This window comes from Hemiscyllium ocellatum, chromosome 22 (assembly GCF_020745735.1).
Source record: "Hemiscyllium ocellatum isolate sHemOce1 chromosome 22, sHemOce1.pat.X.cur, whole genome shotgun sequence".
NCBI lineage: Eukaryota > Metazoa > Chordata > Chondrichthyes > Orectolobiformes > Hemiscylliidae > Hemiscyllium > Hemiscyllium ocellatum.
Window position 1 is genome coordinate 42895063 of NC_083422.1, and position 12756 is coordinate 42907818.

Consider the following 12756-nt stretch of genomic DNA (forward strand, 5'->3'; position numbering starts at 1 on the left):
CCTGCATTATATCTTTCAAAGTGCATCATCTTGCATTTGACTGGATTTAACTTCATCTGCCATTTCTCCACCCACGTCTCCAGCCTTTCTATATGCTGCTGCATCCTCTGGCAATTTCTCCTCACTATCCCAGCTCCCCCAATCTTTGTATCATCCACAAACTTACTAATCAGGTCACCTACATTCTCTTGAAAACCAATTATATTCAGCAAACTTTGTTTTAACCAGCACCTTATGAACTGGCACTTTTGATAACCAGCAAAGATGGTGTACCTCAAATATGGTGACGTTTCCTTTCTTATTTTGTCTAATTATCATAGTTTATAAATTTATTTACCTCAATGTAAATATACATCTTGTTCAATTGAATAGCCTCATGAAATATCAACAGTCAATTCAATTTCATGTCAATTTCACCTCAAATACCATGATCTACTGTGACGTTCAAGTAGTCAGTTGAGGGTGTGAGTGAAAAGGCTCCCTGCAGCTAAATTTTGTTTAAGGCAAAGTTGATTTATTATTTATTGATTTATGCTGTAAATAAAGTATGACAGTAAAGTATAAAGTATGACAGTTACATTTGCATTACATTTCTATTACTTAGTGTGTGTTTCTACATTGATTACGTGGACCTCTTGATTATCTGGAATATTTAATATTCCACACACCTGGTCCCACAAGTTAATAAAAAGTTTGCTGTACAAGACAAACTGGGGTCTGAACACTGATTCCTGCGGAACTCTACTAGTCTGAGATCTCCAGTCAGAAAAATACCCTTCTACTGCTACTCTCTGTCCTCTATAACTAAGCCAATTCTGTATCCATCTTACCAGCTCACCACAGACCTCATTTGATTCGCCTTTTGTTTCAGCCTACCTTGAGCAATTTTGTCAAAGGCCTTGCTAAAGTTCAAAAAGACATCTAGCACTGTGCCCTCATCAATCAACTTTGTCACTTCCACCAAAAACCACAATCAAGTTTGTGAGACACGACATTCCCCGTACAAAGCTGTGCTGCCTATCACTGGTAAGTCATTTTTTTTCCAAATAACAATCTTCTCCAATAATTTCACTATGGATTAAGTATGTTGCCCTCCTTAAATAAAGGAACAACACTGGCTATTCCTCAGTCCTTTGGGATCTCTCCTGTGACTTTTCTTTTGCAAACATTATACAATTTCCTCTAGCATTCTTTTTGTACTCATGGGTTTTCTGGGATAGCAATAAAACATGATTTACATGGTGTTGCCAAAGTCAAAATCACTAGAAATTCTGCATGCAGTTATGATTCTGCCCAGCCCTAAAACATATTAGGTTTACACATCCCACCTACTAGAAGCCATTGTTAAAAATAAGGGGTTGTCTATTTAAGGGACAGGTAATGAAAAACTCTCAGAAGATTGAGTGTCTTTGAAATTCCCTCTTCAAAAGCACTAGATGCAGAATCTTTAAATATTTTTGGGGAGGAGGTAGATAGGTTCTTGATTACCAAGAGGATGAAAGGTGACTGGGTTGTGCAGGATTGTAAAGTTGAGGTTAAAATCAGATCACTCATGATATTATTGAATGGCAGAGGAGGTGGGGAGAGCCATGTAGACTACTGTTGCTCCTTGTTTACAGGTTTATAAATATGGCACATGGTTCTGACCCTATAAATGGGCACTTTTACTGATCTGGAAATCATTGATGTGACACTGGCTATGTGCAAAAGGAAACAACTTCATTTCCCAATCTGGTGTAAACTTACATTCCAAAATAATCAATTGGCCAGCCTTAAATGTAAATAATTTAAAGGTTGTAAGTGTTACGGTACTGAAATCAACTTCATTGGCTGGCAAACAAAGCTCTGTGCAAGTGTGCCACTGAAGATACAAATCACATTATAGCATAGGGCTGCCAACTGTGCATTGCATTTTATAAGTTCCATCTTGTAAACAGTTATCTAGACAACACCATACTGAACTGAATTTATAATTTAAAGAGGATGGGAAGAAACTGTGCCAACAGGTATTTGTAAAAATATGAATTTGTGCAGTGGTTTAGATTGCAATGTTTAATCAACACTTTGCAGCACATCCTCTGAAATGAAGATACTCTGTAAGATGTTTGCCTTGCAAGGGGTTTTTGCAAAGATTTGTGTTGGGGCCCTTTCTTTCTTTTTCAAACATTAATAACAAAATCAATTTGATAGAAACCCTACAATGTGGAAGCAGGCCATTCGGTCCACACCGACCCTGTGAAGAGCATCCCACTTCCTACCCTATCCCTGTAACCTGCATTTCCCATGGCTAATCCAATCAGCCTGCACATCCCTGGACACTATGGGCAATTTAACTTGAACAGTCCACCTAATCTGCAAATTTTTGGACTGTGGGAGGAAACTGGAGCACTCAAAGGAAACCCATGCAGGGAGAATGTACAAACTCCACACAGACAGCTGCCCGGGGGTGGAATGAAACCTGGGTCCCTGGCACTGTGAGGCAGCAGTGCTAACCACTGAGCCACCATGGTGCTCTTCTTTACTGAATCAATTGTTAAATTTGCACATATATCATCATGATAGGTTATGTTTGCAATGTGGAAATAAAGGGAGTTGACAAGAGTGATGACGAATTAACAATTACCATAGCAAGGGATTCTTTCGGTGGAGCCACTCAGGTCCCTGCCTGGCTCAGAACATTGTGCACTGTCTTAATACTACTTCTGCCTGTATAAATTATTTAAAAATGAAAGCACTATTTTATAAAGGATGTGTTTCTTAGAAATGATGTGGCTGAGAGAAGACACATTAATAGCAAGGGAATCATACCATTATATGATGAATGTGCATATAACATTTGGGAAGGTTAAGTGACTCATTGCCAAATGCTGAGAAAATATAACAATACTCCTCAGCAATAATAATAAAATCTGAAACTTCAATAATTATCTCAAACGTACAGAACTCCTACACTTAATGGAGAGACAACTGGAAGAAACCACCTAAGATACAAATAGAATTTCCTGCTCAATAATGTATACTAATGTGAATTTAAAATTATATTTTAAGACCATAGTGTTTGATTGACTGAGCAGATGATAACGTTACACTTTATTAAGATGAGGTCAATTTTATTTAGAATACCTTAATTACTACATGAACTTGACATTGAATGAGGATGAAATTCAAAACTAAATATATTTTAGTCTGGACAAGATCATTTTACAATTCATGTTTAGATTACTTCATGTATAGTCCATCAACGCGACTGGTTAAATATTTTAACTTTACTTAGCTTTTACTTTCAGTATTCTTGAGCCAAAGAGGACCTATATTATAGGTTTACATATTTCCATTAAACAATTAAAGGAAGGCATATTTTATGCAACACATTAGAAAAGCATATTGCAATTACCTTTTATAATCCCTGCTCAAGATTCATAACACTATGCTGCATGATCACAATTGTTAATTATATCTTAATACAATTACAATAGATTTCCATCAAAGTCACAACCTATTCAATGGCTACTCCATTGACCCAGAATCCACTAAATAGTCAATTATTTTTAATTAAATAATTAACTTTGGAATACATTCAATAGATGAATATATTAATACAACAATAAATGAACAATGCACAAAATTAACAGAAGTTAATGAAAAATTCTATTACTGCAACATTACCAATGATCTGCAGCATAAGGCCTATAAAAACAAAGACAGTTTCTTACCTCCATTCCATTGTCCAGCTTAAGGATAATAAATACAGTTATGTGACTGATGGCTTGTTTTTACAATAAATCAAAATTTGTATTCATGCAACATCCCATGGGAGAAATTTAATGTTTGCTTTTTGTAGCAAAATTCTAAACATTTTAATAATAAAATGCAATTAAGATACAATACCTCATTTTGCAGTAAACATTTCTATAAATGCCATTCAAATTTATAATTAAGAGGGAATTGAATAGACCAGTTATAATTAGTAATTAACTAGTCAATCTGTGTGGTGTTTCACATAAAGAGTTGAGAGCAAGTGAAGTATTCTAAGGTATTAGAAGGAAGCTAACTGGACATAGAAGGAAAAGAAGAATAAGAGGGGAGAAGAGGAGAGAAAAAGGAAGAAAAAGTGAGAGAAAGGGGTATGGGAGATGATAAAGGAGATGTATTTGTCAGAAGAGAAAGATATAGGCATAAATGGAGCAGGATAGAGAGACAAACAAAGAAAGAAGCATTACAGGAGAAGAATGGAGTGTAAAATAGAAAATGATGGCATTGATGAGGCATATAGGAGGTAATAGGGAAATAAGAAGAAAAGGGTTTCAGGAAGACAAGGCGGGGGGAGAATGGGAAAAGGATGGGAGACAGGATAAAGAGAGTTAAGGGAAGGAAAAGAATGAGCAAGGTGACAGTTGGAGAAAGAAAAGATATTGCAAGATATTTGGCCAATTAAAGCGGTTGGAGAGAAGGGGTGCAGGATGGAACCCATCTTATTACATTGTGGAAGAGGATTCAGTTACTGGCCAACAAAACTGTACTTGATCAATCAAGACAGAATAGACGTATTTGCCTGTTTTAGTGAGTTGGGAAAGGCAAGAGCCAGAATGTGCCTCAGGATGGTGTGGTATTTAAATAGCATGAAGATTTGATAACATGGAGGGAACAGGACCAATCACGGCATGAAAGCAGGGGGAGGGGATGAAAAACAGCGCGAGGAATGTGTACAGCCAAATTGATTCAGTGATGAAGTAGATAACAGGAATAAATGGATGTCACATACAGGAGTTGTCAATAGATTTTTTTGGCAAGCTTAATTAGCTCATGCTTGAGGGCTCGTGTCCCTGCTCTGGGCTGGAAGCCTGGATTCAATCCCATGTCCTCCAAAGTTGTGTAATAACATCTCTGACCAGGTTACAAAGGAACCTTGATTATCCGAATATCAATCATCCGAATTTCCAAAAAAGACTTCATGGTCCCGCCAAAATGTTACAGGTATTCGATTTACCACACTGAAGAACATGTGAAAACGATGGCAAAAACAAAGAAACACAAGCAGCCCAAGCATCAGCAACTGGATACTTTTTTGGGCAAGGGTTAGTTACACAGCCCTTTGCAAAAGTAAGTGTTCTACATTATTGTACAGGTATTCCCATCACTTTACCAGGCCGTATATTAAAAAAAAGGCTGAGAACATCAATGCATGTGCGAGGCTGTGCTTCTGTCTTTCTATTGCGAGACTAGGTTCCCAGAAACTGACAAATACTGCTGTTCAGGACTTTGTTTAATGCTGCCTTCACCACTCCTTGCCAAATGGTAACTACTGCTGCATTTTTAAAAAGATTCATCATGTTATCATTGCTTTATTTTGTTCATCATGTGAAATCTGCACTCAATACATTAAAATTATAGACTTAAACAAATTCTCTGGTAGAGCAGAGTGTTAGGTCAGCACGGCTTCCTTTGTTTAAGGTAAAATCGATTATCCGAATAATCAATTATCTGAATGAAATAGTGCCCACCCATCTCATTCAGATAATCGCAGTTCTTTTGTAATTAGAAAATATCTATTACATTATGCTTTTTAAAAATGCAATGTGTCCATCATATCCACAGGCTATCTGGGTCAGCCATGGGAAATGCGGAGTAACAGGGATAGGGTGGGCAGTGGGTCTGGGTGGGGACTCGATGGGCTGAATGGTCTCCTTCCACACTATATTCTGTAGGAGGGTATATACAGGAACTATTACCAAGTGTATAGTCTCTATAATCCACAAAGTAATTAAAGAAGTCTATATGTATAGGATAGTCAGTCAGTTTTGAACTATTGGAAAAATACTAACCTCATCTCTTATTCTCTCATTTTCTTTTATCAATTCTTCACATTCATCAATTGCTACAATAGAGGAAAAAGACACTTCACATAAAAATTAAGTCAGTACAATTTTCAATTATTCCTCCAGGAGATCACATTGTAGAGCTACCAATGGCTATTCATCAAGCTTAAAATACTGGAAAGAGGTATTTATCCACAATTCAAAGCTTCATATTAAAGTCACACCTAATAAAGGATAGATATTTGGGTAAGATTATCATACATAGTATTAAAAGGACAAGTAAGAAAATATTATACACAGGATGAATAGACTATGGAATGGTTTGCCACAGACTACATTCTTTAACAAGGGAACAACAAAGCTATTTAATAGATAGCCAGCATTTTTATTCCTACATTCATTTAACTTATGTTTTATCAATGAAAAGCAACATGGTTTTGAATTTTCTGTGCTGCTTGGATTTTCTTCTTAAGCTGCCGTTTGAAATAGCCACATGAAAAAGTATTCATATACTCTTGGAACTTTTGTGTAATCAGATGATACTTATGCTCATTTCTGCTCAGGCAGAATAATGACAATTTAAAATTACAGTCATAGAGTTATAGAGATGTACAGCATGGAAACCGATCCTTCAGATCAACTTGTCCATGCTGACTGGATATCCCAAATTAATCTAGTCCCATTTGCCAGCACTTGACCCATATCCCTCCAAATCCTTCATATTCATATATCCATCCAGATGCTTTTTAAATGTTGTAATTGTACCAGCCTCCACAACTTCCTCTGGCAGCTATTGCATACACCCTCTGCAGTAAAAGTTGCCCCTTAGGTCCCTTTAAAATTTTTGCCCTCTCACCCTAAACCCATGCCCCCTAGTTCTAGACTACCCCAACCCCAGGCAAAAGACGTTGTCTATTTACCCTTTCCATGCCCCTCATAATTTTACATAAGTCTATAAGGTTGCCTCCGATGCCCCAGCCTATTCAGCCTCTCCCGATAGCCCAAACCCTCCAATCCTGGCAACACCCTTGTAAAACCTTTCTGAACTCTTTCAAGTTTCACAACATCTTTCCTATAGGCAGGAGACGAGGATTGCAGACAATATTCCAAAAGTGGCCTAACTAGTGTCCTGTGCAGCCGCAACATGACCGCCAACTCCTGTACTCAATGCTCTGACCAATAAATGAAAGCATACCAAATACCTTCTCCTCTCTCCTATCTACCCGAGACACCACTTTCAAGGAGCTATGAACCGGTACTCCAAGGTCTCTTTGTTCAGCAACACTCCCCAGGACCTTACCATTAAGTGTATAAGTCCTATCCTGATTTGCCTTTCCAAAATGCAGCACCTCACATTTATCTAAATTAAACTCCGTCTGCATTCCTCGGCCCAATGGCCCATCTGATCAAGATCCTATTGTACTCTGAGGTAACTTTCTTCACTGTTGAAAATGCGTTGCTGGTTAAAGCACAGCAGGTCAGGCAGCATCCAAGGAGCAGGAGAGTCGATGTTTCAGGCATGAGCCCTTCTTCAGGAATCCTTTCCCATGCATAAAGCCATGTTGACTATCCCTAATCATTCTTTGCCTATCCAAATACATGTAAGTCCTGTCCCTCAGGATTCTCTCTAACAACATTCCTACGACCGATAACAGGCTCACTAGTCTATAGCTCCCTTGTTTTTGCTTACAACCATTCTTAAATAGCAGCACCACATTAGTCCACCTTTAGTCTTCCAGCACCTCACCTGTGACTATCAATGATACAAATATCTCAGTAAGGGGCCCATCAATCACTTCCCTAGTTCCCACTGAGTTCTAGGGTCCTGGGGATTTATCTGCATTGATGCATTTTAAGACATCCAGCACTTCCTCCTCTGTAATCTGGACATTTTTCAAGATGTCACCATCCATTTCCCCACATTCTGTGTTTTCCATGTCCTTCTCCACAGTAAACACTGATGCAAAATACTTTTTTTTTTTTTTTTTAGACTTACAGTGTGGAAACAGGCCCTTCGGCCCAACAAGTCCACACCGACCCGCCGAAGCGAAACCCACCCATACCCCTACATTACCCCTTACCTAACACTACGGGCAATTTAGCATGGCCAATTCACCTCACCCGCACATCTTTGGACTGTGGGAGGAAACCGGAGCACCCGGAGGAAACCCACGCAGACACGGGGAGAACGTGCAAACTCCACACAGTCAGTCGCCTGAGTCGGGAATTGAACCCGGGTCTTCAGGCGCTGTGAGGCAGCAGTGCTAACCACTGTGCCACCGTGCCTAGCATCTCCCCCATCTCCTGTGGTTCCACACATAGGCTGTCTTGCTGATCTTTAAGGGGTTCTATTCTTGTTTAAACAATTCTAAAAATTGTCAATGCACCTTGCTTCTTCAGAGCTTGACGTTATATCTCCTGATTCTGTACTGCAGCAATCCATAAGAGTTTTCAATATTTTAGTCTTCCATAATGTAAAAAAGAGTAGTCTCTTAAATCTGAATTCATGGCCAGAGATCATAAATTGAGTATCAGTTTGATTACCCTTTCCTGCATCATTTACAATCACTGAATATGCTCCCTGTAATCTTGACCAGAATAATATACAGTCCGTCAGATTTGGCCCTGTCAATATTGTGTACGGACTCAATATCGTGCTGTGGTTTTATACAACAGAGTGTAGTTAAATTTCCTTACTGCTGTGGCATAACTGGTTTCAACAGAATATACACCAGTGTTTATAGATCCATGCCTGGTGTTTCATCCTCTAGCCTAGAGCCGTCGTCTTTTTCTTTATTTCTTTTCTGCAATCTTATTAAATGCAATTTGTCATGCAAGTTAATGCGGGTATATACATGAGCCATCTTCCCAACATATCTCTGCGCTCAGTTTGCCTGTTTTTCATTGTTTGACACCCCTATGCCAAATTACATATCATCTGCAAATGGAGCTTTGTTTTTGTCCCTAGTAACAAATCATTTATATTCACCTCAAACAGCAATGGCTAAGTGCTGATTACTATGGCACCCCTTCTAATGAGTCTGTCATTTTGATACAGATCTATTCACAAACACTCTTTGCTTTATTCTGATCTTGGCAACATCCAATCTAGTTCAGACTCTCACCTCTTGTTCCATTGTCATTCTGCCATATAAACTCATTGCTTGTGTAATACAAGATCATAATTTTTTTAATGAAATCTAAATATATCAAATGCATGGAATTTATTTTGTTAACAATGCCTATCATGTTTTCTGTCCAAGCTTTTTTATGATACTTTCATTCACAAAACCTTTTCATAGAATCTTTACAGTGTGTAAGCAGGCCATTCCATCCACCGAGTCAACACTGACCCCCCGAAGAGGATCCCACCCACACCCATCCCATCCCTGTAACCCTGCATTTCCCATGGCTAACCCACCTAGCCTGCACATCCTTGGACACAATGGGCAATTCAACATGGCCAATCCACCTAACCTGCACATCTTTGGACTGTGCAAGGAAACTGGAGGACCTAGAATAAACCCAAGCAGACAAGGGGAGAATGTGTAAATAGCACACAGACAGTAACCCAAGGCTGGAATTGAACTCATGTCCCTAGCGCTGTGAGACAGCAATGCCAACCACTGAGCTATGCTACCCTCTTTTATTGCTTCCGTACATCAAACGATAAGTTTATGCCTTAGTTCTCTGTATTTATCTTATCGCCCCTTTTTTAAAAAACAGATCGCTGTTATGTCAGCTACTTCCCAATCTTTCTTTGTTACTTCTATTTCAGATGACTCCCCAAACAGCGACATGAATGTGACCAATTAGGAATAAAAGCAAAATATTGCAGATGTTGAAAATCACAAATACAAAGTGCTGGAGGAACTCGGCAGATCAGGGAGCAGCCTTGGAGAGAGAAACAGAGCTAGATTTTGAGTCCTCCTTCTTCAGACAATATTTAAGAACCTTTGTTCAAACTCTGTCCAAGGCTCGTGTTGTCTTCCTTTCCTTGGCCTATAAATTACTTTTGTGATGAACAGGTACTGTCCCTACTCTGGGCCAGAAGGCCCAGGTGCAGGTCCCACCTGCCCCAGAGATATGCCGTAACATATCTGAACATATTGTTTAAAAAAATCTTTAAATGACAGCCTTTCAAAATATTTTTTTTTCAGTGCTTCCTTTTAACTCTCAGTTTCTCTCCTTTTAGTACCTTATTTTTATAATGTCTCAGTCTATTCTGCTCCCCAAGACAATGAACAACCCTGCCACTGGTGACTATATCGGTCTCTTCCTTTAGCAGATTTTGGTTCATATCCATAATGTACATAACTAGACCTAAAAATTATACGTGCAGGGAAAATATAGTCTAAGAGTTAATTTCTCACATTGTAACCATTTAAACATTCGTGGATCTTTTATCTTGTCCAATAATTTTCAGTGTGCTCTATTACAAACATGAAAGTCCACCCCCTACAAAATCAAAGAGATAATTGCATTTTCTGCACGGTGGCAGTGGTTAGCACTGCTGCCACACAGCACTAGAGACCCAGGTTCAATTCCAGCTTTGGGTGACTGTCTGTATGGAGTTTGCACATTCTCCCCATGCCTGCGTGGGTTTCCCCCAGGTGCTCCAGTTTCCTCCCACAGTCCAAAGATGTACAGGTCAGGTGAATTGGCCATGCTAAATTACCCATAGTAATAGGTGCATTAGTCAGAGAGAAATGGGACTGGGTGGGTTACTCTTCGAAACATCGGTGTGGATTTGTTGGGTCAAAGGGCCTGTTTCCACACTGTAGGGAATCTAATCTAATCTTCTGCATCATTGTTTTTCTCATATGTGTGTGATCTGATGGAATTAGTGCTCAATCTCACACCTGTTAAAATAGGTTAAGATATCGAAAACTTAGACTTCATTTCCAAAGCGAACTGGTACCTTTAATCATCAGTTCAAACTGGTTTCCAATCCAAGTCATTAAGATGAAATGTAACCCAGTGTGTTACTCAATTTCAAGACATCAATTCTGCAAGCTTGTTTGAGTCTACTTCATGCTGTCGTTTGGTGGAGAGTTATACAATAATGGGACAGATGGTCATTATACTGCAGCACCTTTGCATTGAAAATTAGGGAGTTTGTGCTATTTGACGTGACGGTCTCTCGTCAAGACATCTGCTCAATTTATACACATTTCAAAAAAATGAATTATTTTTGGCAAATAGCTGATACGAAGATTATGCGAGCGATCATTACGTCATTGACAAATTCGGGACATCATTTATGATGAGCATAACGTTTAGTTTCTGATAGTTCTGCCACTAAAAACAACTGCAATGACGAAGTTACAATGTAACATTTGTCAATGAGTAATATCACGGAAATGCAAGAATTTTGCAAGACCCATCTCCAATGTAAAAGCAATGTTTAACGTCGAATGTATTCAACAATGAAGTTGAGGCCTCTGTGATTTAGTTAGTTGAAGCAAATATTGTATCCAAACATATTCATAAGTTGGGCGGCACGGTGGCACAGTGGTTAGCACTGCTGCCTCACAGCGCCAGAGACCCGGGTTCAATTCCCGCCTCAGGCGACTGACTGTGTGGAGTTTGCACGTTCTCCCCGTGTCTGCGTGGGTTTCCTCCGGGTACTCCGGTTTCCTCCCACAGTCCAAAGATGTGCGGGTCAGGTGAATTGGACATGCTAAATTGCCCGTAGTGTTAGGTAAGGGGTAAATGTAAGGGTATGGGTGGGTTGCGCTTCGGCAGGTCGGTGTGGACTTGTTGGGCCGAAGGGCCTGTTTCCACACTGTAAGTAATCTTTACAAGATGTGCAAATTAAGTTAAAGGCGAAATTATTTCACACAGAATCAGGGACTCCCACTTGCGCTCAGCTGCCCACATTCTTGACAAGTGCCAAATGTGATACTTAATTTGACACATCCCCTGAGAGTCTGCAACAGGCAGATTGACAAAGGTATCCTCTCCACTCCAAATAGGCGAGGAAGCCAACTTGTTGACCCGGCTCTCAGATATTTCATAAAAACCGAAAGAATTGCGGATGCTGGAAATCAGAAACGGAAACAGAAATTGCTGGAAAAGCTCAGCAGGTTAGGCAGGAGAACCTGAGGAAGGGTCATTCGACCCGAAACAGTAACTCGGATTTCTCTCAGCAGATGCTGCCAGACCTGCAGAACTTTTCCTAGCAATTTCTGTATTTGCCTGAGATGTTTCAAATCATTTCAGGTTTAATCACGATCTGCAATAATGCTGCACGCACCTTGTTTCGACAACTCGTTCAGATTTCTGATGTGATTTTCTTCCTCACGAGAGGCCATCTTTGCCGGGAACGTTGAGTGAGTGAGTGATGTACTCGCTCCCGGATTTGAAATGTTAACAGGAAGTGGAGAGATTGCCCGATACTATAGCGCAATTGCAGCTGCACCTCAACCCCGAGTGAGCTGCAGTCAGGTAATTCTCAAACACACCCTGTGAAACAAAACCACAGGGAACAAAAAGATTGTTTCCTTGAAAGGAACTCCATAGTTCTAGATGGGATTGAGAAAGAAAATGTCATGATTGAGCTTCTGTTTTAAGGGGGATTTTGAGTTAATCATGATATTGCCAAGTGTGTAAACTCTACTGTGTGTAAAATTACCGCAGAGGAATACATACTGTATTAAAGTTAATTTTATGCCGTTTTAGCAACCAGTTAGCAAATTCCACATCTATTTAGAAACTAGTATACTGGTTTTAAATTCGCCATTAACTTAATTGGGTTCAAAGGGTAATCTTAGAGACGTGGTTCTCAATTCCACGTTGGAACACGCACAAATGTAGACTTTAAAATGGAAAGTGTGGAACAGATCATGGAGCCGGTATATTACACACACAGCCCCTAAAACAGCGCCAAAGGCCGATTCATACTGTCGTTTTCAAACTTACTATCGAGTTCGGTAGA

At 39.5% G+C, this 12756-nt stretch overlaps 1 protein-coding gene across 3 annotated transcripts in view; it reads right to left on the reverse strand.

Annotated features, from left to right (window-relative positions):
* shtn1 (shootin 1) overlaps positions 1 to 12207 on the reverse strand; it is a 106251-nt gene extending 94044 nt beyond the window's left edge. For all 3 annotated transcript variants that reach the window (XR_009645883.1, XM_060842454.1, XM_060842453.1), the window contains exons 1-2: positions 12076 to 12207; positions 5823 to 5875 (exon numbers count right to left, since the gene is read on the reverse strand). Coding sequence is in view for 2 of the 3 variants with exons in the window: in XM_060842454.1 (XP_060698437.1) it covers positions 5823 to 5875; positions 12076 to 12133 (111 nt within the window). In the remaining variant the exon portion in view is untranslated. The remainder of the gene's footprint in view (positions 1 to 5822; positions 5876 to 12075) is intronic.
* Between the last annotated feature and the right edge of the window lie 549 nt (positions 12208 to 12756).